General features: G+C 59.7%; 1 protein-coding gene and 1 long non-coding RNA gene across 2 annotated transcripts in view; one reads left to right on the forward strand and one right to left on the reverse strand.

Annotated features, from left to right (window-relative positions):
- Nucleotides 1-5,794: 5,794 nt before the first annotated feature.
- Nucleotides 5,795-11,991, reverse strand: LOC120602855 (uncharacterized). Its single transcript, XR_005652868.1, has 2 exons — nucleotides 6,977-11,991; nucleotides 5,795-6,573 (listed from the first exon to the last, which is right to left on the reverse strand). It is a non-coding gene; the product is annotated as an uncharacterized LOC120602855 (long non-coding RNA).
- Nucleotides 11,992-12,137: 146 nt separating this feature from the next.
- Nucleotides 12,138-26,064, forward strand: part of CERK (ceramide kinase) — a 28,175-nt gene continuing 14,248 nt past the window's right edge. Inside the window, exons 1-6 of the mRNA XM_039863006.1 lie at nucleotides 12,138-12,561; nucleotides 20,103-20,216; nucleotides 20,479-20,601; nucleotides 22,618-22,743; nucleotides 23,889-23,952; nucleotides 24,059-24,235. Of these exons, the coding sequence (XP_039718940.1) occupies nucleotides 12,138-12,561; nucleotides 20,103-20,216; nucleotides 20,479-20,601; nucleotides 22,618-22,743; nucleotides 23,889-23,952; nucleotides 24,059-24,235 (1,028 nt within the window). The remainder of the gene's footprint in view (nucleotides 12,562-20,102; nucleotides 20,217-20,478; nucleotides 20,602-22,617; nucleotides 22,744-23,888; nucleotides 23,953-24,058; nucleotides 24,236-26,064) is intronic.

Below are 26,064 nucleotides of genomic sequence, written 5' to 3' on the forward strand. Positions count from 1 at the left end.
TACGCACTGTGCCGCATGGTCATCCGAGCTTCAGCCCGCGCCCTGTTGGAAGGGGAAGAGGGTATTGAAAGGGCGGATTCTCCTCTGCAGAGTTGAATCAGGAGACAAAGCAGGCTCTGTGCACCTGGACACTCAGCCCTGCTACCTGCTGCTGCCAGGGAAGCCACCGACTGGACAGAGGAAACAGCTGGCAGCCGGCCACGGGCCTGGGGGCTGAGAGGGTGCCCGGGAGCCCTAGAGTGTCAGGGCTGGTGGACACTTTAGGGTCCTCCCTTCAGCACCCCATTTTGCGGTGGGGCAAGCCAAGGCCCAGAAACCAGAGATATGTTTAAGGCCGAGCTGCACTCAGCTCCCCCAGCTCCCCCAACACCCCAGCTAGTGTGTTCTGCTGCCCTGCACCTCGTGACAGGAAGCGGCCCCCAAAGGGAAGAAGGACAAGATGGAGGGAGACCAGCGGCTTGAGAAGGTGGCCCCCTGGGAGGAGGAAGGGGGCACAATAAAAAGGGGGCCTCTCTCAGGCTCCTCTCCTACCTCTGGTTCTTGGGGGCTATTGCAGGGGCTGCGGGGGCAGAGGTCAGAGGGCAATCCCAGGAAAGTCCACTTCCCGACCCTGTGCGGAAGCCCAGCCATGCGGCCCTGACGCTGAGCTTCCCTCTGAGTGTGGGGTCTTGGAGCAGAAAAGCACATTCGAGGCCCCGGCGTCAGCAGGAAAGATCCTGAGAGGCCCCTTCGCCCCTCACGGCCCCCATGCTTACTGTCAAGGGCAAGGGGCCGAGGATGGCCGGCAGAGCCGCCCAGACCAGAAGAGGCCTCTTGGCACCCACCCAGAGCTCCCCCAACCCCCCACACACCCCCCACGCAGCTGCCTGTGTCTCCCAGGGCCCAAGTGGACAGAGAGTCAGAGACTAGGTCACAGCTGCAGTGACACGGTGCCAGGCCCTGGCCAGGTCTCATCCAGGCATCTACTGTCAGTTGGCCTCCAGGGATGGGCAGTAAGCAGGGAAACCCAGGCCCACGTCCAGAGTGGGTTCAGGGCCTGGACCCCCAATGCTGAATGGGACGGGGTGAGGCAGGACCCCGCCATGTCTCGCCAGGTGGTGGGAGGACCAACTGTATCCGGATCAGGTGCCGAGGGTGATCCTGGGACCTGCAGATTCTCGCCCTTGAATGTTGGCACCTCAGCCCACTGAGTCAGGATCTCCGAGGTCCGTGCTCCCCTGGTCTTAAATGCCTTCACCCTTGGCCTGTGGACAGCAAGAGGCAACGCCGGGGCAGGGGCTGGGGCAGGGGCATCCTTGCGACACGCCCCGCCCCCCACGAGTGGAGGAACGCTGCTGTGGAATTTTCCGTGACCCTCTAAGTCTGTCCAGAGGGAGGCTCTGCCAGATCTGCTGGTCCTGGGCTCACAGCGCTGCTCGTTGGTGCCTGTTCTATTTCTGCTCCAGGCCTAAATGAGATCACCCACCCGGTGTCACCTGAGGTGAGCCCAGTTGGAGAGCTTGGCGGCCCAGTGGCCCAGCTGCCAGGCTCCAGGCCTGAGGAAGGCTGTGAAACCTGGATTGGGGCAGCCTAGGGTGACTGACTGCCAGTTGAAACAGAAATATTTGCCAAGGCACGGGACCTCCAGTGCCAAAACCAGAAGTCCCAGGCAGGCCAGGAGGAGTTGGTCCCCAAGGACAGATCCTGGTGGGCCTGCTCTGTGGGGCCAGTTCCTGGCTGACTTGGCTGCTGACTGCCCTGAAGGGGAGGAAGGCTGGGGTGCTCCTGGTAGTCATGGAAGCCCACTCCTCAAAACACTCCGTCTGAGCCGTGGGGCCAGGCAGGCCCCCCAAGCCCGCAGGCCGGAACCTCCCAGGTATCTGTGACTGCTGCCCAGGACACGGGCCATTGCAGAAGCGGCACCCCCTGCTCGAGCACCTACTGTGATGCCACACTGGGCTGGACGCTCGGCACCTGCTCCTGTTCTACCACCTGACACCTAGCGAGCCGTCGCGGACACCCCGGTGGCTCTGCATCCGCGATGTCCAAACCCCACACCACCCCATGAGATAGGGTTAGGGTCTGCAAGGACAGAGGACGAAGCCAAGGCGGCGAGAAATCAGGTGCTTTGTCTGATGCAGTGGTTCTCAGTGGGGGCAATTTTGACCCCCAGGGGCATTTGACAATGTCTAGAGACATTTTTGAGTCTCAACCAGGGGCTGCCGCTGGTGGGTAGAAGTCAGAGGAGTTGCTGAACATCTTACAGAGCACGGGACAGTCCCCACCACAGAGGATGCCCTTAGATGTCCTTAGTACCCGGTGCAGAAACCCTGGTCCCAGGTCCATAGTCCTCCAGGCAGAGTCGGGGTCGGAACCCCGAGCCCTCGGCCACTTTGCTCTGCCATCGGTACCCTGGCTTTCGCACCCATAAACCAGACAGCTTCGTGGCTGAGACAGGGAGGGACAGCCCAGAGCTGGCACAGGTGCAGCTGGGGGTCCATGAGGACACCCCTCCCCGTCCTCCCTTGGCTGGTCACCCCCGCTCGCCTCCCACCGCCCTGCCCTGAAATCTTGGTGGGTGACCATATAACTAGTCACCCAGCAGGGAGCCTCCTGTGTGAAGGGACACCTGCTGTGAGGAGGCAGGCACGTTAGGGGTAGTCTAGGGTTGACCCAGGTAACGAGGACATGGGCCCCTGGTCCCGGTCCAATCTCTCTTGTTCTGAGTAGGTCCACTCCCGTCTGCTCACCGAGGGGTCTGCACATGACCTCCGCCCAGACCCACACACACAACTCCCTGTGGGCACCCCACGGGCACCTCAAACTCGGCGTGTCCAATCTGCTCCTCCCATATGCTCCTGTCCGTGAGACAGGCACCCATCCTCCCAGATGCGGGGCGGGGGCCAATCAATACAACGATGATAGGTAGGTCAACATGTGTCACAGTAACGTCTGCACCTCCCCGCCCACATCCTGGCGGTCACCGCCCCCGTCGTGCCTGCCTCTTGACCACCTTCTCCACCTCTGGTGTCACGGCCACTGTGGGGCAGCCTCATTGCCTGCGTGGGTGGCCACAGCAGGAAGCAGTGTTAATTGCGGTCAAACACACATCACACGGAATTTACCATCCTAATCACTGAAAGCGTACGATCCAGCGACATTCGGTGCATTCGCGATGTCGTGAGACCTTCACTGCCGTTGAGGAGCAGAGCGCTGCCAACGCCCCGACCACGCGCATCAGCTGTCACCCCCATCCCCTCCCCCCGCCCCCGGCAGCCAGGTTCTGCTTTCCGTCCCTGTGGCTTTGCCTTTTCTGGACATTTCGCATCAGTGGAATCGTATACTTTGCGGTCTTTGTGTCTGGCTTCTTCCTCCTGGCAACATGTTTCCAACATCCATCCGCGTCGTATTAGCACGCCATTCCTTTGCACGGCTGCAGGATGATATTCCGTGGTGCGCTACGCCACATTCTGCTTATCCGTCATCTATTGATGAACATTTGGGTTGTCCCCACCTTTTGGCAATCGTGAATAATGCTGCTCCGAACATGAGTACAAGTACCTGTTTCAGTTCCTGCTGAAAATAATCGCCGGGTGGTACGGGAACGCCACGTTTCGCGTTCCCACCAGCCACGTGTGAGGGTCTCGATCTTTCCATATCCACGCCATCGCTTGTGATTTTCCATTCAAAAAATTATAGCGGCATTTTGTGGTGGCTTTGATTTACATTTCAACTAATGACGTTGAGCTTGTTGGCCATTTGTAAATCTGCTTTGGAGAAATGTCGATATCAGCTTAATAATCGTCTGCCCCCGATTCTTTATACGGTGGCTGTTTCAGGCTGCGGTCCCGCCGTGATTGACATGGTTTTGTAGAAGTGTTTCCACAGAGTTTGGCATCAACCACTGGGGCTGGAGCATTCTGGGGACCTCACCCAACACAGCTGCCCATCCGTGTGCCTCCCAGGGGCGGACGTCACCAATCAATCATGGAGCTTTATCCACTGGGCGCTGTTGGATAGGCAGTTGGACGGGGTGTCTGCCCTGGATGAGTTTACTCAGGAGAAGGAAAAGAAGTGAATGGACCTAGATTTTCAGGTGCCAAAGTAGAAATCTACTCTGGGGACAGCGGGCTCCGAAGAGGGTGGGGTTCGTTGTTGTACCCGAAGGGGACACCGAGGCAGCTATTGGGACTTGGGGTGGGGGGCTGGTAAGTAATACCCCTCCGACATTCAGAACCAAGCCAGAGACAAGACACAGAAGTCAAACACAGATCAAATCGTCAGTTTTATTGTTGGTAAAGCTAGGGCGACCCATCATGAGCTATGCCTTCACACCCACCAGGCTTAATCTAGACTCTCCCCCACCCCGCCCTCACCTGGGACAATGGCTCCTATGTGGCAACTGCCTGCTCCAGCTTCCCAGTGAACTCAGCGCCCTGGACTTTGAGCCCGGGCTTCTGGGCCTGGTACCAGGGATCTGTTTCTGGCTCCTGTCCCAGCTGAATCCACCTGCGTGGTGGATTCATGTCCACTATTCATGTCCACTATGTTCTCCTTGCACTTCGAGAAACTTCTCCTTTATAAATTTGAGTCTGTGTTGTTTGGGACATCTGTACTACCCCTTAAATCTAGCCTAACTCCCCCAGTTTGAGGACAGACGTCACCGACGGGCCGGGCTCTGGACGCCTTGAGCCTGCGTCCAGGCTTTGCTGTCCTGCCGAGTGTTCTATATTTTGGATTAGAATGAGTTGTCAAAATTCAAAACTCACAAGGGTTTCTGGCTTCTCTTGAAAGATCCAGCGGTCTGACAAGGGTCCCTGATCCTACACTAGGGCCGAAAGGCTTTGTCACCTGTTGACAAGCGGGTACTGTCTGGTCTGCCCCAGGCCCTACCGCGCTCTAATGTTGTCCCAGTCAGTGTTTCTGTGTGCGGCCCCTGATTTCAACTCAACTTCGTCTCAAGTTATAATTGTCCCATTGACTTTCCTGTGCTGGCATTTTTATTCATTCATTCATTCAGCAATTATTTATTGACGACCTATACTTTGCCAGGCTCCATAATGGCACAAAGAACACAAACGGAAAAATGACAAGGCCCCTGGCCTCGCAGACCTTCCAGCCTGTATCTGTCACCTCTAACCCCTCTTCGCAGCCTCCCCACCCGCTTTTTGCTCCGGCAGCTGCAGCCATCAGCGGCCCTCAGGTCTAATCTACAACGCCCTCAGGTCTAATCTACAACGCCAGGCTCACCTGTCTTTCTGCCCCCAGGCTCCTCTGACACCTGGCACGTGGCTTGTCAAGAAATAAGGCCAGACTCTTGCAAGTGCAAAACCCTGGAAGTGCAGTAGACTTAACACCCTGGGGCGGGGGCGAGGAAGGGAGCCTGAGGAGGAAACTGGGGTGGCCGGTCCTGAGGCTCAGTCCACAGGACCCCTGGGACCCCACGGGTGGAGCACCGGTCACCTGGGGGCCTGGCCAGGGTGGGACGGAGACATCATCAGAAGTACCTCTCAGGTGTGATGACGGTGGAGAAGGCAATAATTAGGAGGGTCCAGAAAGGTGTCACTGACTTGTCATCCTTCCTGCAGGGTCTCAGGCCACAGAGCAGGCGGCCACCAGCGGCCTCGCCGGGGAGGGAAGGGTGCGGATTCACCCCGCCTCGCCCTTCCCTCGACTTTGTCCTCAGAGCAGCCTTTGTAAGCAGTATACCTTTGAACTCTGTGTTTTAATCTACCGCAAACCCTTTGTGTAACTGACACGGGACCAAAGTCCATGTGCCCGACGCTTCGAAAGGCCGAAACTCAAAACGTCAGAGTTTGGAGCAAGGAAAGTTTTACTGATGGGGAAGGTGGGAGACCTAATCCTCAGGTCCATCTTAAGAAAGTACAGAGTTCAGGCTTCTTTTATTTCAAGGGGAGGGGGTGTGGGAGAAGCAAGGGCGACTGATGACCGTGGACGTCCGGGCACCAACAGGGTCCCCGGAAGAGTGTACTCAGGCCGTTGGCCCTAGCTGATGAGAGTCCGGTCACCAGATCCCCGCAGATCTTTAATAAACAACACTCACTTCGCTTACCTCCTGGAGGACGCAGTTTTCTGGTGAGGGTCTGGTTTGTAAACCTCAAGCCACGAGCAGGATTCCTGTAATGACTGACACGTCTACGTGCAAGAAGCCATTAGCCTGAAGGCCGTGGGAACGAAGCGGGCTGGGGCGAGACAGAGTCGGGGGTGGGGGGGTGGCCTGTTGCGTAACCTTGGTAAAACAATGCAGTTACCATGGGGACAGGTATATATTACAGACGCAGAAACACTGGGGGTCCTGCGTGAAGCCCATCGATCATGCCACGTTCCAGCGAGATCAATGAGCCTTAAACGAACAAGCACAGAGACGCCCACGGCGACATCGGGGTGGCGATAAATGCTTTCTAAATAAAAAGGGGGAGCGGTGGAGAGCGATTAGGGGAGGGGGCGGGTGGGAAAGTCGCTCTCATTTGAGCGGAGACCGGAACGAAGGGAGATCCAGCCTATAGGGGTCGCAGATGGAAAGTTCCAGAGGAAGCGGCACGTTCAAGTGTCCCGCGGTGAGGTCACGCCTGGCTGTTCAGAAAACACCAAGGACCCAGGTTGGGCTGCTGACCACAGCCAGGAGCCGCGAGGAGGGAGGCAGCCGGGGAGAGCCCCAGGCGGAGGGAGGGGTTTGGATGCAGCCCGGTTTTCTATTTTAAAAGCGGGGTGGGGAGGTAACTGCGTTAACCAGGGGCGGGAGGCAGGTGAGTCTGGACGGGAGGGTGAGGGATGGGGCTGCGTTCGGAGCCTGGTGCAGAAAACCTGCCTCACACGAGCCCACGGGAACGCAGAAAACACCCCGTGGAGGCAAAAATGAACTTAAAGGTGGAGGACAAACAAACACAAGCTGTGTTCAACCCAGAAGTTCAGTAACATCAACAAGGATACAGAACTGAGTCCGAAAACAAAAACAAAATCCGCCCCCCGCACCCACCAAAAAAAGAAGAAAAATCAGCGGAAACAGCGTGAACTGCGGGCTGGTCTTGAAGAGTGGCTGACACCCGCTCCTGGGAGACGAAGACGAGCTGCACTAAGGCTGCCGGGCAGCGACCGGTGGCCAGAGGACACCGCAGGAGGACGGGCGGGAGGACTCCAAAGAAAATAAGGGACGAGCTGGAAGCTGCTCCCTCCTGGTCTGTGCGGACAGAGGATGAGAACCAGGGGCAGAAAGCGACGGAACTCGAACTTGGACCCTGGAGCACTGCCGACGGGAGTCGGGGGACCCGGAGCAGTTCTCTCCACCCCCTTTACAGATGGGGAAACCGAGGCCAGAGGGGGCGGCAGCCTCTGGAGAGCACGGGTGCAACCATTGCCGCAACTCGTGTTCACGGAGCGCTCCTGTGTGCCAGGGCCGGACAGCGCAGGGACCCAAGCCCGGGACAAGGACTCCTGAACGAGGCTCGCTGTGGGCACGGGTGATCCAGCGGGCCCAGAAACGGGGTTTACCGAGGGCCTTGGCTCCGAGCACTCCTAGTGGAGGGTCCGGCCTGGCCCAGGGCTGGGAAAGGGCGTCGAGTCGAGGTCTGGAGGAACTGGGGGACACTGGAAGTGCGGGGCACCCTGAGGCCATGATTACACTCCCAGTGGAAGAAGGTATCTCACGATTTGCAGACCTCAGCCGGGAAACGGGGTTTGGGGCCGCCATGCCCCGCGTCGATTGATCTCTGCTGTCAGGTGGGACCCAGTTCACAGCATTCCTTGGCGGCAAAGCTGATTGTCCGCGTTTCACAGACGAGGGACTTGAGGCTCAGGGGCCAGTCTGCTGCTAGAGCGGGGTTCGAGCCTGCTTTATCTGAGACAAAACAGACATACGTCATGTTCACAGACGGACCTCACACCAGCAACCGGGGACACTAAGATCTCTTTTGGATGTAAAAATGGCCAAGAAATCCTCAAACAGCCAAATAGAAAGGGAAATAAAAACCCCTTACGCCCTTTCTCGGATGCCCCGACATCCCAGGCCTCCCCCCGAAGCTGGTTTACATGGTGACAGGGGTGAGCGGATGCTGTCCCCATGTGGGTCATTTGCTTGCCAGGCTGCCATTCCCCTGCTGAAGGTGACAGGGGACTTTCCCAGACAATCCAGGTCCAGAGAACTTGACATCTCGCATATAATCTCCAAAACGCCTCTAGCAGGAAGCCGTGGTCATGACCACATCTAGGCCTGTTAGATGGGTAACTGACAAAACGCACTGGGAGACAAAGGGGTTCCGACAAGATTCCTGGGACAGCTGATCTTCCCGCTTCTGCTCAGCAGCCCCGATGGGCGGCAGGTGGACGTCTCCTCCTCCAGAGCGGAGGGCAGAGGGCGGCATTGCTGCCGGCCAGTGTGTGGTACCCTCCCGCCCCACCCGCAGCGTCCTGCTGTCAAGTCGTGTGGCTGACTGGGAAGACGCGAGGCAGCTGTCACCATAAACAAGGCCAGGGGCTCCCAGGACAGAGGGAAAGTAGGTCAGAGGCCATGCAAGGGTTGGTGCTAGAAGGTGCTGCTGGTGCCAGGGCTCTCTGTGCGGGAGGGGCCGCTGGGCCTCTGGCATGGGTGCCCAGTGAGCGGGACACTTGTAGGTGTTGGGTGGCAGTGCCATGTGCCTAGACAAGACATCAGGGGCCAGGCAGCCCACGTGTGAGGGAGCCTGGCAGGCACACCGCAGGGCAGCAAGCGTTGGCCACTGCTGGGCAGGACGTCCGGCTTAGACGAGCTGCCCAGACTCGGGCCGCAGCCCAAGGCTGCAGACTGGACAGGGGCAGGTGGCACAGCGGGGCCTGACTGTCGGGGGGCCTGGCTGGGCTGAGCCCACGCTCTCTGGCCAAGCAGGCAGCCAGGGCATACCCAGCCCCTGTGGAGGGCTGGGGCCGGCTGTGCGCACAGCAGACCAGGGACAGGTTGAGGCACCAGCAGTGCCCTGCAGACCGCAGGTGGGACTGAGGCCATGTGTGGCAGCCCTGCTGGAAGCCCCAGGGAGCGAGCTGCCAGGGACCCGGGGACCTGGAGGGAGGGGATTGGGGTGACAGAGAAGCTGAGCGGGAGTTTCCCAGGCAGACATGGGGGAAGGGCACGTGGCCAGGGCCCAGCACAGGAAAGGTGTACCCAGCAGGGCAGAGGTGAGCGAGGTGGCCTGGAGGTCATCAGGAGAGCTGGGTCGCCGCAGCCTTTCGAAGGCTTGTGTTGGATGCTCTGTCAGAGGCCTTCGCAGCCAGCTCCTGGCACACAGCAGAGCCCGGCAGCTGCTGGAGGGCAAAGCTGCCTCCTTCCTTCCCGTGCTGTGCTCAGAGTCTCATGTCGGGCCTGACGCCCACCCAACCCTGTCCCCATCAGCTCGGGGGCCCGAAGCACGTGTTCTGAAGCCTTGGCCTTCACTTCATTTCTTCCTCCCCCTGGGCAGGAGCGTGGGATCTTGTACTGGCCAGGCCCCCTCCTTACGGAGCACAGAACTACAGGCCCCCCGGCGTGGAAGGCCACTATGTCACTTTGCTAGGATTGCAAAATACCACAGACTGGGCGGCTTAAATATCAGAAAATTGTTTCCCGGGGGCTCCAGTTCACAGAGGCTGAAAGGCCAAGGTCAAGTTGCTGGCAGACTTGGTTTTCTCCAAGGCCTCTCTCCGAGGCTTGTGGATCACCAACCTCTCGCTGCCTCTTTGCGTGAGTGCCCCTTGTCACTGCATGTCCAAATTTCCTCTTACAAGGACACCAGTGGAACTGGATTAGGGCCCGCCCACATGACCTCATTTTACCTTAATCACCTCTTAGAAGGCCCTGTCTCCAAATACAGTCCCATTCTGAGGTCCTGGGGGTTAGGGCTTCAACCTGTGAATCTTAAGGGGACACAGTCCAGCCAGTAATGGCCACTGAGAGCCCCGGGGCCTGGCCCATGGACTTCAAGTTGCTGAGTGAAAAAGGGACGGCAAGGGGGTGGTCCTGCCCCAGGGCTTCCCCGGTGTCCTGCAGTTGGTGGCGCTGTCACCCCCACAGAGCTCCTTGAGGGCCTGGCCGGTCGACTCAGACTACAGGGCTTTGCGAGCTGATGTATGGCAGGAAAGGGTCTCTAAATGAACAGGCCAGCAGGAGCAGGAGGGGCCCAGCCCAGGGGAAGAGGCCTGGGCAGGAAGGCCGGTGCTCCCCAGACCCCGCCCGCGGGCCGTGTCCTTCCTCCTTCTTCCCACGCAGCAGAGCCGCCACCAGCCCCCGCGTGGCGCTGGCGCAAGGCTCGCAGAGAAGTTCCACATCCACATTTCTGCGCCTTCGAGCAGCCGCCCCGGGAGGGAGGGAGGGAGGGAGGGAGGGGGCGGGGCGGCGAGAGCAGGTACGCTTGCCGGGGGCGGGGCTCGGACTCCCCGCCCCCCCCCCGCCCTCGCGCGCTCCTGCTCCGCGCGCTCCCGGCTCCGCGCGCCCCGCCTGAAGCGGGCCGGGCTCCCAGGGAGGAGTGAAGCAGGGCGGGCAGGATCAGACCTGTACCTGTGGCTGCCCAATGCGAGGCACAGGCGAGGACGTGGACTCGCCCTCCCCTCGTCTGTAGGGAGAAGCCAAGGAGAAGCTGGGCTGGGCCGGGAGGAAGGACGGGAGGCAGGCAGCTTGGGCCCTTGGAGTCAGACCTCTGTCACTTCCGAGCCCTGTGCCTTTAGGCACTTTACTCAACCTGAGCACAGCTTCTTCATTGATAAATCTGAGACAGAGGCAAAGATCGCGATGCTTACTACGTGCAGAGACCGTTTCCAGCACCAGTTCTACACCGGGACATGTCATGGCCTCCTGGAGCAGAGGGGGGCGGGCCTGCTCTGAGGGCAGGCTGGTCGTCCATTTAGCTGGGTGGCCAGGGAAGGCTCCCAGGTCGAGCTGGGTGGGGTGATGAAGAGAATCTGGGGCACAGGGGTGATGTCTCTGCAAAGGGCTCAGAACAGCAGCTCCCTCTCTTTGGGCCTGCTCAGGAGGGGAAGGCTCAGCGGTCTGCCCCCTCCCAGGGCCCTAAGAGGAAGACCTCCTCCTCCAGCCAGCCTTCCCTGCCTGCAGGCCCCCTGGGCCCTAGTGGTTCCCCAGGCAGCTCACACTCCAGCATCCCCCACTCCCCCCACACCTCCCCTTGCAAGCTGGCCATGAGCACCTGGGCCAGGGACTGTGGGGCTGTGGGACCCCTAGCTGCTCTCTGCAGCCCGCAGCCCAGGCAGAGACACATACAGTACTCCAATGGGCAGCAAAGGGCTGAACCCTGGCAGGCTTCTGAGCCACACCTCCGCCATCTGTGACCAAGACATGCCTTCTTAGGGGGAATCTGTCCTCAGCCCGGATGTGCAGGGACAGCGGAACCCCTGGACCTAGACTGCCTGGTTCAAATGTTGGCTCCATCCCTTACTGCTGAATCCCCCGTGCCTGTCTGTACCCCTGAAGAGTGAGCCACACCTGCCTCCCGGCCTGGTCCTCGGGACTCGCCTATAAGCAGAGGCCATGGCGGCTGTTTCTATGCTGGGTTCTTCAGGGCCCACACCTCCCGTGGGTACCTGCCCCCGCCCTCAAGCTTAATTCCGAGAGGACAGCAGGGCCAGCCCAGCTGAGGGAGGGACAGGGGATCCGAGAGGCGACCTGATGCCCAAAGGCACGCTTCCTGTAGTTGCCGCGTCTAGCTTGGCGTGGGCCCCCGGGCGCCCACCCCCAGGGCGAGGCCGGTAAGGCCTGTGGCCTCCCACTACCCCCGCACGACCGCCCAGACAGCATTTCTAAGCCGCGGGAGGACCCCGCCTGTCCTTAGACCCGCCAAGGAGGCGCTACTGAGCTCCACGCAGGCGGCGACTGCGCCCGGACCCTAAGACCTGCTACGAAGGAAGCCGCCTCCTCCCGGGCCTGAGCATCCGGACGCGCCCCGGCGCGCGGCGCGACCCCAGCCCAGGCCCTTCCCCGATCGCGCGCTCCCCCCTCGTCCCCTCGTCGTCCCCGACCTCGTCGTCCTCGTCTCCCCCAGCCGGCCTCCTCCTTATTCCCCGGTCCTCTCAACCCCTCCCTCCCTCCCCTCCCCCCCACCGCGGCACCATCCTTGTCCCTCTTGCACGGTCCCTCGGCCCCCCAACCTGGGTCCCCCCCGCCTGACCCCCGACTCGGTTCGCCCATGACCCCTCCTCGGTTCCTCCACTCGCCCGCCCCCCAGCTCCCTCTCAGGCCCCTCGGCCGCGTCCCGCTCCGCGTCCTCGGCCCCCGCCCGGCCCCCTGGGCCCCGCGGCCGCCGTGCGTACGGGGTGACGCAGCGCCGCCCGCCCCGCGCCCCGCCCGCCCCGCGCCGCCGCCGCCGCCGCCGCCGCCGCGACCCAGCCGGGCTCCGGGGGCCGCTAACGGTCCCGCGCCCCTCGGCGTCCGCGCCTCGGCCCGGCGCCCCCCGCCCGGACGAGCGGGCGCCGGCGCGATGGGGGCGGCGGAGCCGCTGCGCTCGGTGCTGTGGGTGAAGCGGCAGCGCTGCGCCGTGAGCCTGGACCCCGCGCGGGCGCTGCTGCGCTGGTGGCCGAGCCCCGGGCCCGGCGCCGGCGTCCCCAGCGCGGGTGAGTGTCGCCGCCGGCCCCGCGGCTCGGCCGGGGTCACCGGGTCGCGCCGGGCGGGCAGCGGGGGGCGTCGCAGAGGCGGCGGGCGGCGGGCGTGGGGGGCGAAGGGGAGGTGAGGAGGCGGGGAAACTTGAGAAGGCAACGATGGGGGGATCGCCAGGCCGCGCTCAGGCCGGAGGCGGGGACCTCGGCGGCAGCTGGCAGCGCGCGGACAGTGTTCAGTCCGGGGACAGGGCGACAAGTACACAAACACACTCCGGGCACGGGGCGACAAAGAGCGAGCCGGGCGTGCGGGCGGGGAGGGCAGGAGCCGGGCGCCCGCGGTCACCTGCGGGATGCGATCCCGGAGGGCGCGGGGGTCCTGACCGCCCCGAGATCTGCGTCCCGCGGTGTCGCCCGGCAGCGCGCCCCTCCCGCCAGCCCGCAGGTATCTGAAGGACAGCGCCCGGACGAGGCTGACTGCGAGGACCCCGAGGGAGCGCCGCGCGTTCTGTTTGTTAGTGTGAACACCGCGAAAATGCTGCTCTTGGGCGGGGATCCGAAACCCAGAGGTTCCCTCGCGGGGTACCGGCTTGCTTTCCCGCGAAGAGAGCAGGGAGGGGCTCGTGACCTTCTGTCCCGGATGTGCTGGGGGAGGGTGGTGTTCTGGCGTGACAGGCTGGACACATGCCCTTCAGGGGTCCTCCCCACTTGGAGAAGTGTAATTTAGATTAAAAAAATGGACGGTCAGGAAGGACTCAGCAGCGCTGAGGGCACTGTGAGGTGGCTGGGTGAGTGGACAAGGGCCCTCTTTCCAAGGGAGGGCTCAGTGGCAGCGCCCCCTGGCCGCCGAGGCAGGGGCACAGGCTTATCACAGAGATGTCATTTGACCCTGGGAAGGAGGAGGAGGAGGAGGATTACAGAAGGCTGGGTTTGGACCCTGAGACGGGGGAGGCTCCAGGCACGGGAACCGCACCCCCACCCCACCCCCACCCCCGCGGGGCTGGCAAGTGTGGGCGTGTTCCGTCTCATTCTTTGTCTTCCCGAGTTGTTGCTGAGGGCGTGCTGCGGAGGGCATCGCAGTATCCAGCCTTGGCCGGGTGCCTATGACAAAGTCCCAGCTCAGTCAAGCATTTTCCACTGAAAGGAGGGACAGGCTCTCATGGGCACACACGTTTGAGGAGGAGACCCTGGCCGGGTGGGGGCAGGTGGCTGTGGGATGGGCGGGCCAGGCATTGACCAGAGGCCTGGAGAGACCTGTGCGGGTTGGGAGAGATGGTCCAGGCACGGGGAACAGCAAGTGCAGGGGCCCTGGGACCAGCCGGGAGGCTGGTGGGGGCGTGCAGGTGGGAGGCTGGTGGGGGCGTGCAGGTGGGAGGCGGGGGAGGGCAGGTGTGGGAAGCCCTTGGACTCGCAGGGCGGAGATGGGGACTTGGCCTCTAACTGCGTGGGCTTAAGGATGACCACACACTGCCTCCCTTACTCTGTTTACTGGGTCCCTTCTCCGTGAGCCACGATGGTTTCTGGGACAACCCCTCCTGTATTTTCCGAGTGAAGAGACAGAGCTGTACCGTGTTTAAGCGACTGGCCCAGCTAGTGGTCGGGCCGGGAACTGGGTGGGTCCGAGCACAGCCGCCCTGCTCAAGAGCAGCAAGGTGTGGCCCCCGCGGGCCTGAGGGGCCACGTGGACACTGGGCAGACCCCGCCCACGTGGGACGCCCGGTGGGACGCCAGTCCCTGCCTGCTTGCAGTGTTGGCATCCTCGGCTGGCCATTATGGTTTCCGGCCACCAGGTTCCGGGTTCTGCGAGGCGGCAGTGTCCACTTCTGGTCTGCTCGCGTGTGCCGGCCGCCCGCTACGCAGACGCCGTCCTCTCTTCTGGAACGGTCGTTGCTTCGCTCTGAAACCCGGACGGTGCTTTTGTGCAGGCACCCGCTCCCCGCTCCCCAGGGCTGCGGGCGGCCGGGCGGGCGGGCTTCCTCCGGGACGACGCTTTCCAACACGATGTGGAGACAGGGCTCCGCCAGCTCTTCGCGTTTCTCATAACTGCACCCCAAAACGCATCAGGCCCACGGTGGATGATTCCACGCCAAGGGCAGGAGGACAGGAGGGAGACACACACCTGTCCGCGGGATGAGCGCAGCGCCCAGCCCTGCCGCCCCTCCCCCCAGGTGTCCGAACATGCCTGGACGGGCTGTGGCCTAGTGGCAGAGGGACAGGGGCAGAGGCTGTGGAAACACAGGCTCTAGGAGGCCCCACGAGGCCAGGTGGGGGGCTGCCGTGGAGCTCTGTACGTGGCGGCTTGAGAGCGACTTCGAAGGACAGAGGAGGGGGCCTGGCCAGGGCCCTGCGTGTGCTGGGCCCGGTGTAGCGTCTCCGGTTATTTCACCCGATCCTTTCCGTTTCTCGGTAACATCACTCGTTTTCAGACGTGAAAGCTGGAAGCTGTAACTTGACTGCGCACAGGGCACGTGACATAGCAGTGAGCTGGCTTTTAACCAGCACGCACGGGCACGTGCCCGTGCTGGGAACGTGGCTCCGTTTGGGAGCAGAGATAGGACTGGGGACTCACAGGGGCAGTGTCTCCGGACCCAGCGAGGCCCGCAGCTAAGGAAGCCGTGAGCCAGCAAGGGCTCCGGAGTCGGAAGTGGGGCTGACTGAAAACAGGAAGCCCTGACAGAGGCTTCTAAGTACGTCGTGCGAGTTGAACTTAGACTGAAACTATACCTGGGCCATACCCCTGGCTGCAGGAAAACACTCTCAGATGGACTCTGAGTGGTTCCTTTAGAGTTGGGGCTTGGAGGAGAGAGAGAGGCAGAGAGGCAGAGAGAGAGACACACACCTTGGCCTTGGGGGTGGGGCACCGCCCTGGCTCCCCTCCCTTCCATGCCCCACCTGGGACACCAAGGCTGGTGGTGAGCTCCTTGGGCAGGTCACCACTGTGTTTATATGGCGTGTCCCCGACAACCCCATGCAGCTACAGCAAAACGTGGGCCAGACACTGATAGTGCACCGGCATGGAGGGCAGCCAGCCACCTCTCCCTGGGTGCTTGCCTTCTAGAAAGTTCTTCCATATGTGCTCGCCGGTCCGAGGTGCTGCAGCCAGCACCCGGCATTTTAGACTCCCTACCATGTGACCCCATTGTGCCGGCCACCTGCCCCCTTCTGCAGCTCAGCCGAGCCAGCCCTGGTCCTGGCTGTAGCCCCGCTTCTGGCCCCTCTGCGCCCGGCGTGCGTCCCCTCCTGTCCCCGGGTTCATACCTCAGCCCCGCTCGTCCGAGGCTCTGGCCCTGGGTCGTCGTCTTCGGAGTTTTGTAGAGCCTCGTTTGCACCACCCCTCTGCTGGTTCTTTCTCCTTTATGATTTTTGGACTTGTCTTATCTGCGCTGCATTCTCTGCGGGCAGAATCCAGCGTCAGGGGGGGTCACCTCCTCCTCACCTCCTCGTCCCCCTCCCCCGGGGGCACCAGGCTCTGCGGCTGTGCACACAGTAGGTGCCGAGTGTTCGCAGGGTGCATGTGCGAGGAGGGGCTTGGCCCGTCCCTCCCAGAGTGGGAGGGGAGCAGTGCCCGTGCCCTGACCCCGCTTCTGCCCTCCGCAGGGTGCATTCAGGGGTCACCACTGCACTTAGTGGGGTTCCAGAGTTTCTCACTCTGTTCTCTCTTAAGCATCTTTACTTTTCTCTAGACAGATGTGGATCTGAAACCGTAGGGCGTGGCTAGGAAGCTGAATAGTTTGTGTGAAGCCCATAAATTCTGCAGAACCCTATGGCGTAAACCCCACGACCCTAACGTGCTGCGTAGACATCCGCCTGGCCTGCACCCTGTCTCATCGACGCCCCAGTACGAAGCCAGAAGCAGTGCGAGTTATCAGATTGTGTAAAGCCGATGGCCTGCGTGTTTCGGTGTGGAGGCGTCTCAGTGCGTCTGAATAGAAAATACGTGTTTACCTGTTTTCTAAAAACCGTAGAATCTCCTTCCAGATTGGCGCATGGCCGCCATCAGGAGAGGTGTCACTGCAGAAGCGGAGGTCAGGGAAACAGCCGTCCTCTCCCCGCCACAGTGTCTCTTAGGCACTTGCCTCGGTTAATGCGAGATCACGAGATTTAGCAGTAGTAGAAAAACTCATTGTTCTGACGGAATTCCCAGGTGGACTTTTGTTACTTGAAAATAGGTCAGCAAGCGTTTTCTTAAAGGGCCAGAAGCAAATATATTTTGTGGGTCACAGTTTGTCATATCTGCTGTTTTAGCATAAAAGCGCTTACAGGCAGTATGTAAATGAATGCATGTGGCTGTGTGCCAATAAAACTTTATTTGTAAAAGCGGGCAGCTGGCCGGGTTTGGCCTGCAGTTTGCTGACCCTATCTAAGTCATTGTTGCTGAAGAAACGATGACAATGTAATGTGTCATAAAAGCGGCTCATCCAGATGGCTAAAAATACTTTGACCCTCAAACCAAACAGATCTGGTCGTCTGGAAAAACTGCTGCTGCCCTTCGGGGAGCTTGCTCGCACCCCTGGGTTCCGATCCAGCACGCACTGGTCTGTAATCAGAGCGCCCAGCAGAACAGGGTGGGTCGAAGCCTCCCCCGAGGGGCGGCACATACACTTGCAGCCTGACCTTGGGCACCGGAACGGGCCGGTCCCTGTCTCTCTAACCAGCTCCATACGAACCAAAGTTGACGTGAACCTGAGCAAAAGGAGCAGGCTGGAGTGATGTGGGCCACCTCGGAATGTGCCACGGGCCCCTGGAAAGACCACGTGTCCTGTTCTCATCGGCTCCCACCGGCGGATGGTGGTGCCGAGTCCCCCACATCCTTGCTGACCTCCCGTCTAGCTCTGTCACGTGTTGACCGAGGGCTGTCGGAGGCTCCAGCGGGAACTGTGCACGTCTCCGGTTCTGTCGGCTGTACGCATCGTCCTGCCCGTCGTTCGGTGCACTCACGTTTGGGGGGCTATGTCTTTGTTTTGGCTGGACCCTTTCTGCGTCATGTGATGTCCCTCTCCGTCTCTGTTCTGAGGTCGTCTTTGTTAGCGTGGCCTCCTCTGCTTTCTTTCGATTAGTGTCTGCGTGGCATCTTTCCCGTCTTTTTTCTTGCTTCCCTCGTTAGATCTGAAGTGAGTTCCTATGGGCCACGTAGAGCTGCGCCATGTTTTTTAATCAGCTTGGCCCGTCTCCGTCTTTTTAATGTAAACATCGAGAGGTTGGGGCTTACGTCTGCCGTAGTATATTTTGTTTGGTTTTTCTCTCTCTGTTTTTCATTTCTGTTTTCCTTGCTTTTCCGTGGGTCGCTTATTTTTTTTTTAGAATTCCGTTCTGATTCACCTGTATATCTTATTTTTCTGTTGCGGTAAGTCATCTGTATGGTTGCCGATCGCGTCTCTGTGCCCTGGGCTTTGCCGTGCATGGACCCACCTCGTCCTGGCCCCTGCCGCCCTCATCGTGCCGGTGCGAGCGTAGAAACCTCCCCTGCGTCTGCATCATCACGTTGCTCTCCCTGATCTATCACGTGGTCGCCCTGGTCTCCTCCACACACCCTCAGGACCACACTGGTGTTACGATCTTATCTTCAGCCCTCAAGCACAGCTAGAAGAGAGGGGACGCTGTCGTCGTGACCTCCCATGCCTTTGCTTGCCCTGCTCTCTCTTCCCCCTCCTCCCCAGGGAGTCTCCCCTCTACTTACTTGAACTGTTCTTTGAGGGCAGGTCTGCTGGCGACACGTTCTCCTGGTTGTCCTCCATCTGAGAACGGCTCGATGTCTCGTTGACCCCTGAAGGGTGTCTTTGCTGGCGATGAGATTCTGGGTTTACCGTTCTTAACACTGGAAAAGTACTGTTTCACTTCCTTCTGGCCTCCACGGTTTCCCATGAGAAAGCCACTGTCATTCAGATTGTTCCCCATCCGGGTAAAGTGATATTTCTCTCTCATTGATTTTAAGATTTTTTCAAAAGATTTTGTATTCAATTTTCAGAAGTTCGACTATGATGTGTCTTAGTTTGCATTTATTTGAGTTCGTCATATTTGAGGTTATGTCTTTTGCCAAATTTGGGAAGTTTTCCGCCATTATTTGTTGAGTGCTTTTTCGGCCCCTTCCCTTCCGTCCTCTGGGACACAGATGTGTGATCTTTATTGTCCATTAGGTCCCTGGAGCCCCGTGAAGTCCATCTTTCCCGGTGGTTCGGCTGGAGTGATCTCTATCGCTCCGTCTTCCGGTCCACTGACCCCTTTCTCTGCCCCGCATTGTGCTGCTGAGTCCACCCGTCTCTTTTCTCTTTGGTCATTGTATTTTCCAGCTCTAGCATTTCCGTTTGGTTTTTTACGCCGCATTCTCTTGCTGAGCCTCCCTGTCCTTATTCACTTAAAACGTCTAGTCGCTCATGAGACGTTTCCATCGAGGACTCTTCGAACGCCTCCAACGTCCCTGTCTCCTCCACGCTGACACCGTCATCTGCACACTGACATCCCGTGAGCGATCGTCTTGCACGTGGTGCGAGATCACGCGAAAGACTAGCAACCGCTAACGTTACAGAAAATAAGCGCCACATTCCTGCTGTCGACTCTCGGCCAGACATTCCCCAGCGTTTGCCTGCGCTGGTTCATTGTTCCTGTGTACGCTTAGCGCGCTCACACGGCATGCACCGTGGGCGCCTCTGCCCGCCGGCACGTCTAGGTTGACCAGCGCAGGGCGGTCATCCCCCCCTCAGAGGGCCGTGGGCGGCCCCGCTGTGGCCCCCAGGACTTGACCTGATGGGAACTGTGTTTTCCGTGGCCTTTGGCGACTTGCTGTTCACCTTCTCAGGTTCTTGCTGGAGTTCTTTGCCTCGGGGGCTTGTCTTCGATGGCTCCGCTTCCCCCGAGTCCTCTGCTCTCCTGGGACAGTCCTTCCTGCCGGTGTCAGTTACAGGCCGTCAGCCCCCCTCCCCCGCAGGCGTGCTTACTCTTGCTTTACCTGGAGGCCTCGCCTGGGGGCGTCTCCAGTCCTGTAATTATAACTGCCCCCAACGGCCTGCCCCTCCTTGGGATTCCCAGGCAGAGAATGTCCAGGGCTGTCATTCCCTAGGCCCAGCCAAGTCTTCCCTTTATCCTGCTGCATCCCGTGGGACCCCCCGCCCCACCCCGTACTTTCCAGAGCGCCCTGCCCACCCCTGGCCTCGGTGCGGCCCCGGCTCTCAGGGCATGCTCCGCGGTTCGGGGTCCCCGGGTGTTGCACTGTGCCTCTTGTCCCCCTTGGATTTCTGAGCCAGACTAAGGGCTGACGCTGTGTCTTGAGCATCGTTCCCCGCACTGACGCAGTATGTGGCCCGAAGTCGGCATGTGCTGCCTGGACGGCTGAGTACATCGTTTGAGAAGTCGCGTCCTACATTGGGTGACTCTGTCGAGTAAAACACCCTACCTCCTGATAACACTGACTTTCCCAAACTTATTTAGCTCCGAATTTAAAAATTCCATGTAACCTTTCGTTTTCCTTTTGGTGTTCCTAATGAGTACTAACGCGACGGCCCCAGCGTTTTGGAGTTGGACTTGTGTCCGTGGAATTCGAATGGCGTCACGTGCTGTCGTTACAGACGCCTGCTCCGTGCCTGTGTCCGAGATCATCACCGTCGAGGAAACAGACAGTCACGGGAAGCAGTACGGCAGTGGGAAATGGCAGAAAATGGAAAAGCCTTTTGCGTTCACAGGTGACGGAGCCCGCGTGTCTTCCCCCGCGACTTGTAGTTCTGATCGTCTTCTGATTCCTCTGTGGGTTAAAAGAACCGAGGAATGGGATTCTCCCCCGATGCCCCCGGGAGTCCCTGACTGGCTGGAAGAAAGGAGAGCTGCGGGCACGTGGGGCTCCGGGTCGGGGTGGGCGCAGGGCACAGGGTGGGGAGCACGGGGGCGGGGAGGGGGCGCAGGGCCGCGGGGCGCAGGCTGGGAACTGACGTGCCCGTCTCTGTGCAGTGCACCGCGTGAGGAGAGCCCGGCGCCACCGCTGGCGGTGTGCACAGGTGACTTTCTGCTGTGCCGACGAGCAGCTGTGCCACCTGTGGCTGCAGACCCTTCGGGAGCAGCTGGAGAAGCTGAGTACGTGTCCGTCGCTATGCCGAGAAGGGCAGAGTGGCTGTGGTGCCTGTGCTTGCGTGTTCTTGCGTGTGTGTGCATGTGTGCACGTGCCTGTGCGTGCTGCCGTGACGTCGGCTTCCGCCCTCCTTCCCACAGCGCCTGTGACCCGGCTGTAGGCGGGACATCACAGTGACACTTACAGACCTCCTGGTTAGGGGACCAGCACGGTGTGGTGCCTGAAGCGTGGCCTCCGCTGCGGGCGCTGTCCTTGGGGCCCCGACATTGGGTCCTTGCACCTCGCCTTCCCGTTCCGTCTCATTCTGTGAGATGCGGGGTTCACCTGCTGCCTGCGAGTGCACCCTGCCTTTCCCCGCGTCTCAGGCCCAGTGCTCTGTCCCTGTCTCCTGCATCGCGACAAGTCTGTTCCGAGGATGGCCTGTGTCGCCTGCTCCCCACCCCCGTCCGTTCCTCTGTCACTTTGCTGAGACTTTGAGTCTTTAACGCTCAGAGCCCAAGAGGAAGTCCCCTGAACTCGCAGAGCGCACGTGTGCCGCGGTCTGCTTGCAGCCGAAGTCTTGCCTGATTCTGTCACTGTCGTTCGAACCCCTAACCACGTTCCGTCCTAACCCGCAAGCGCACTAGGACTTAGAAATGAGAAGCCCGGCGCCCGTGATGGGAACAGCGGCGTGACAGAAGCGTCACACAGCACGCCCCGGTGTGCAGCAGGGAGCTCTCGCAGGCCGAGCTGTGCAGCCAGCTCCCAGATCGAGCCACAGAGTGTTGCCAGCAGCCCGCCCCCACCCGTCACCACTCCCCAGGGGCGACCACTGCCCGACTCCGCAGTGGGACTCATTTTGTACTCCCTACAAACCGCTCACACAGCGTCAGCTCTGTGCCCGGCGTCTGGCTCAGCGGTAATGTCTGTGAGGTTCATGCACGCTGTGGCCGCGTGGCGCCCCTTTATTCATCCGTGTTACCGGTGACAGTCGCTGGCTGGCTTCCTGGTATGGGCTGTTACAGGCCACCATGAACCCTCCAGTGTGTGTCTTTGGGTGGACACGTCTGCAGTCCTCGGGTACATGTGCCCAACCTCAGCAGATGCCACCAGACTGTTCCGGCGTGGGTGCTCCCGCGACACGCCCACCAGCAGAACGTCAGGTGCTGGCTGCCCCACGTCTTAGCCATGCCGGTGCTGTAGCAGGCTGACTATGGCCTGAATTTGCGTTTCCCTGACAGCCCGTGAGGTTGGGAAATGCATTCCTGTTTATGGGCCCTTTGCAAATTTTTTTCTGTCAGGTGTCTGTTCAAGTCTTTTGTCCATTTTTCTCTTGGGCTGTTGTCTTCTTTATATGGAGAAACTCTTTACATATGGTGGATCTGAATCATCATCGGAGTTACGAATTAGCTGTTTTCCTTCTCCCGTTGTGCGGCTTGCCCTTTCCCCTTTTCTTGGGTATGTACCTTCTCGCTACTTCTATTGATTTGTTACTTAAATTTCTTTTTCTGAGTATCAGAACCTGCCTCAACTGAGCTAAACAGCAACGTGGGAGTTGTTCTGGGCACACGGGGTGAGCCGGGAGACCCCGGTGTCGGAGGCTGGCTGAGCCCCGGAAGGACGGGAACCGGGGGCTGTGAGGCCGGTGCCGTCCACGTCCGCCATCTGCACATCATGCTCCCCGCGCCCGTCTCTGCTCGGCCTCCCCTAATGCTGCTTCTCGCACGTCTGCTTCATTCTCCTCCTCTCTGCCGACCCACTTTCCTGCTGCTTCTAGAACATACGTCCCCTAGGACATCTCACCAGGGACCGTCTTTCTCAGGCCACATTCTGAATTCCTGGGACTCGTCACATCGAGCCGGCGTGCAGAGCGCCCCCCATTCTGACAGGCTGTCACTTCCCTCTTCCCACAGAGTAGGTTCTTCCGCGCTGCCGTGTGAACGGAGACAGCTTTCGGCGGAAGGTGCTAAGCAGAAGCCTGGGGTCCGATGCTGTTCAGCGACACAGTCCTTCGTCGTGACTCACGCATTCTTGTTTTGCAGCGTCTAGACCGAAGCATTTGCTGGTGTTCATCAACCCATTTGGAGGGAAAGGACGAGGCGAGAGGATCTACGCGAGGAAGGTGGCGCCGCTGTTCACGTTGGCCTCCATCACCACCGAAATCATCGGTAAGCGGCGAGTCTGCCAGCTACGCAGACGTCGATGTGGGGACGCGTCCCGTACGCTCACTAGAGACCGTCATCAGATCAGCGTAAGCGAACCCGAACGTGTGGCTTTACAAATCAGAACGAGAAGAACGCACGGGAAAGAACACAGTTTTCTAGCCAAGGCCTCGCTGTAGAGCGCCGAGGAAAAACGCTAAGCAGGCGATGGACAGAGAGCAGGGGCGGAGGATTCTGCAAGAGACGCAGCGATTCATGAGTCTGAGAAGCAATTTCACCACAAGGGGCATTTCAGGGACCATAGCGCGAGGCCACGTCCCTGGACCGAGTTTCTGGTGCAGTTTCTCGATGCCGGGAGGGCGGTCCCTCCCCTGCCAGGCCGAGGGTCTCGTGTACACTGTCCAAGAGTGCCTGGCAGGGGGCCGCTGGACTGGGTCAGGAGCCTGAAAAGGGAGGGTTTTGCCCAGCGTTCCAGTTTTCTAGGCCTCTCCTGGGGAAACAACTGGATGTCCACAGACGGCGATGGACACAGGTGTCCTTTGCCACAGTTTATAATAGCAAAACACTGATAACAAATGGCCCCAAACGGGAGACAGAAAAACTGAAGGACCAGCAACTCTGCAGGAACAGGACATAGTCCTCTAAAATAGTCTTTACCAAGAATTTTTAACAATACAAAAAATGATCGTGACATGGTATCGGGAAAGCTGTGACACGAAATTTCGTGTACGGCAGAATTTCAGTAGAGATTTTGTTTCTCACGTTGAATTTACAGACTTTGGACTAATGTTTTCTATATTTTGGTATATTCTAAAATTTTTTAAGTAACTTGGATGATAAGGAAAAAATATAAAATAGGAGAGTAATTTCTTTTAAAAAAGTCAGTCATTATTCGTCGGCAGTTAAATGCCAAGAACGTGACGCCTCTGCCCCGGGGTATGTTCCGAGAGAGGGTCGTGTGCCATCAAGGTCACCTCAGTTTGTTTCTCCAAGAGGGATTGGGGCTAGATCTATGAAGGGACTTCGTGTGGGAAATCCTCCTGAGGATTCTAGAGGGCCTCATTTTAAGAGAATGGTGTATTTGCCTTTATTTTTAAGTGAGGGTCCGGATGTGTGAATACAGAGCGTCTGACATAGTATCATCCCCACAGTTACCGAACGTGCTAATCACGCCAAGGAGAGTCTGTACGAGATGAACATAGACACGTATGATGGGTGAGTAGGCGTCTTTCATCTTGATTAAGCGGTAAATTCTAAGCAGGTTTCACCCATCTGTCTTAGTTTTTTTTTTTGGCTCCCTTTCTACCATTTTTTCTCCTAGTTGTAAAAGTAAACACGTTTCTCGTAGAAAATTAGAAAAGGCAGAGTTCGGCATCCTGCGTCCTCTGCTACCCAGAGGGAACCGCCGTGTAATGGGTTTGTTTTCCTTCGCGTCTTACCACTGCCTGGGCTCATTCGAAAGGGTGTTACAGACACGGTCACCTGTTGTCCCCAGATAGCTGAGTCTCTAGTTCCTGACAACCGGGGTATTCTCTTACAGAACCAGAACACGATGGTCCCGGTACAACACTTATCTATGTGCCGCCTTTACTCGGATTCTGCCGCTTGTCCCCTTAGTTCTTGATGGCACGCGAAAACTCGGGATCACGCACTGCCTTCAGATGCGGTTGTCACGCCTCTCTGGTCTCCCGTAACATGCAGCCGTCGGCCTTCCTCGGGGCGGCTGAATCGGGAGGGCGCCAGCCGGTCACTCTGTGGCGAGTGTCCCCATGCGGGTCTGTGTGGCGTCTGCTCTTAGTCAGAGCCCGGTGTGCAGTGCTGGCTGCTGCGACACAGAATGAGTATGGTGCGGCACCGCCCGTCCTACGATTTCGCATTTGTGTCGTCTGTCCTGCCGGCACGCCAGGTCCTGGAGAGCCGGCCTCCTCTGCCTGCAGCACAGCTGTCCCGCAGCTGGCACGGCTGGCACGTGGCACCGGGGAAGGGTGGTCGATTCTGCGGGAGGAAAGCGGCTTAGAGGCGCCGCGGGATCAGGCCCGCGTTTCGGAAAGATACTTCTGAAGGCCACGTGGCGAGCAGCAGTGACGGGGGCTTAGACCCAGGGAGGTCAGGGGAGGGTCTGAATTGTGGACAAGCTGGCTGGATAGTGGCAGAGGGCACGGGCACAGGGGATGGTCTCCAGGACGTCTGGGGAGAGTCGGCTGGTCCCAGTGACCACCGGCTCTTAAAGACAGGGATTCCCAGCCCCATGCCGGCAGCCGTGTCGAGCCACAAGACGAGGGTCGAAGCAGGGTTAACGATGACAGCACAGCCAGTGTAGGGAATGTCAGCGGCCGTGGGCTCAGCTGGGCGCGGTGGCCCTCCCAGTCTGGCCAGCGAGGAGGCTAAAGGGTGGCTGAGCGCCGGATGGCTGAGGTCCGATCCTGGTCTGTGCCTCGCCTGCAGTGAGGTCCAGGTGATGGCGCCACCCCTGCGCCCCGTGTCAGTGCTGCTGAGGAGGCTCTAGGAGTCACAAAGCTGGGGTTCTCAAGAGGGCCCTGGGGCCGTCAGGCCGTGTGCAGAGTGACCCTGGACCAGGGCCTCTGGAAAATAGACGTGCGAGTCACACACTGGGAGTCAGGTCAGTGTTCCCCAAGGGGATGCAGGTCAGCTCAGGGGCAGCAGCCCGGGACAGCAGGTCGGGGACAGTAGCCGGGGGACAGCAGTGGGTGGAGTTACCCAACAGAAATGGGAAAGAAGCATCGGGTGGGGACTGGGAGGGACCTTCAGGAGGGCAGGGGCCGCTGTCACCTGTCACGGGTCCAGCTTCCAGAACGCCCGCCGGGTGTTGGCCGAGTTCCTGGGGGCCTTGGGAGTCTGTTCTGGTTTTCTTCTGTCTGGCGATGTTTTAGCAGCTAGGCCTGAAGGGAGGAACAGGCTCATGGGCCGAAGAGGTGGTGGCATTCTCTGCCGTGAGTGGAGCCTGAGGGACACAGCAGGGCCTGGCACTTGGTCTTTGGCCTGCCCGTTGTGGCCTCTGGGAGCCTTGGCCTCCTGGTGAATGCGACGTGGGTCAGAGGTCTGTGCTCCAGGGCTGGGCACTACATGGGGCCGGAAATCTCTGACCGCGGGAAGGAGAGGGACCTGCTCCAGGGGGCAGGGCACGAGCTCCAGGAAGTCAGTGGCCACCGAGCCGGCCGCACTGTGGGCCACCCTGGTGTCCCCAGGGGTCGAGACAGTCCAGCTGCCCCTCACAGGAACTGTCCAGCTGCCAGTGACACGCTGCCCCTCACGGGAATGCCGTGACGATCCATGGAGAGGGGGTCGGGGACAGCAGTGTGGGGACAC

This window comes from Pteropus medius, unplaced genomic scaffold (genome assembly GCF_902729225.1).
Source record: "Pteropus medius unplaced genomic scaffold, Ma_sr-lr_union100, whole genome shotgun sequence".
Lineage (NCBI taxonomy): Eukaryota > Metazoa > Chordata > Mammalia > Chiroptera > Pteropodidae > Pteropus > Pteropus medius.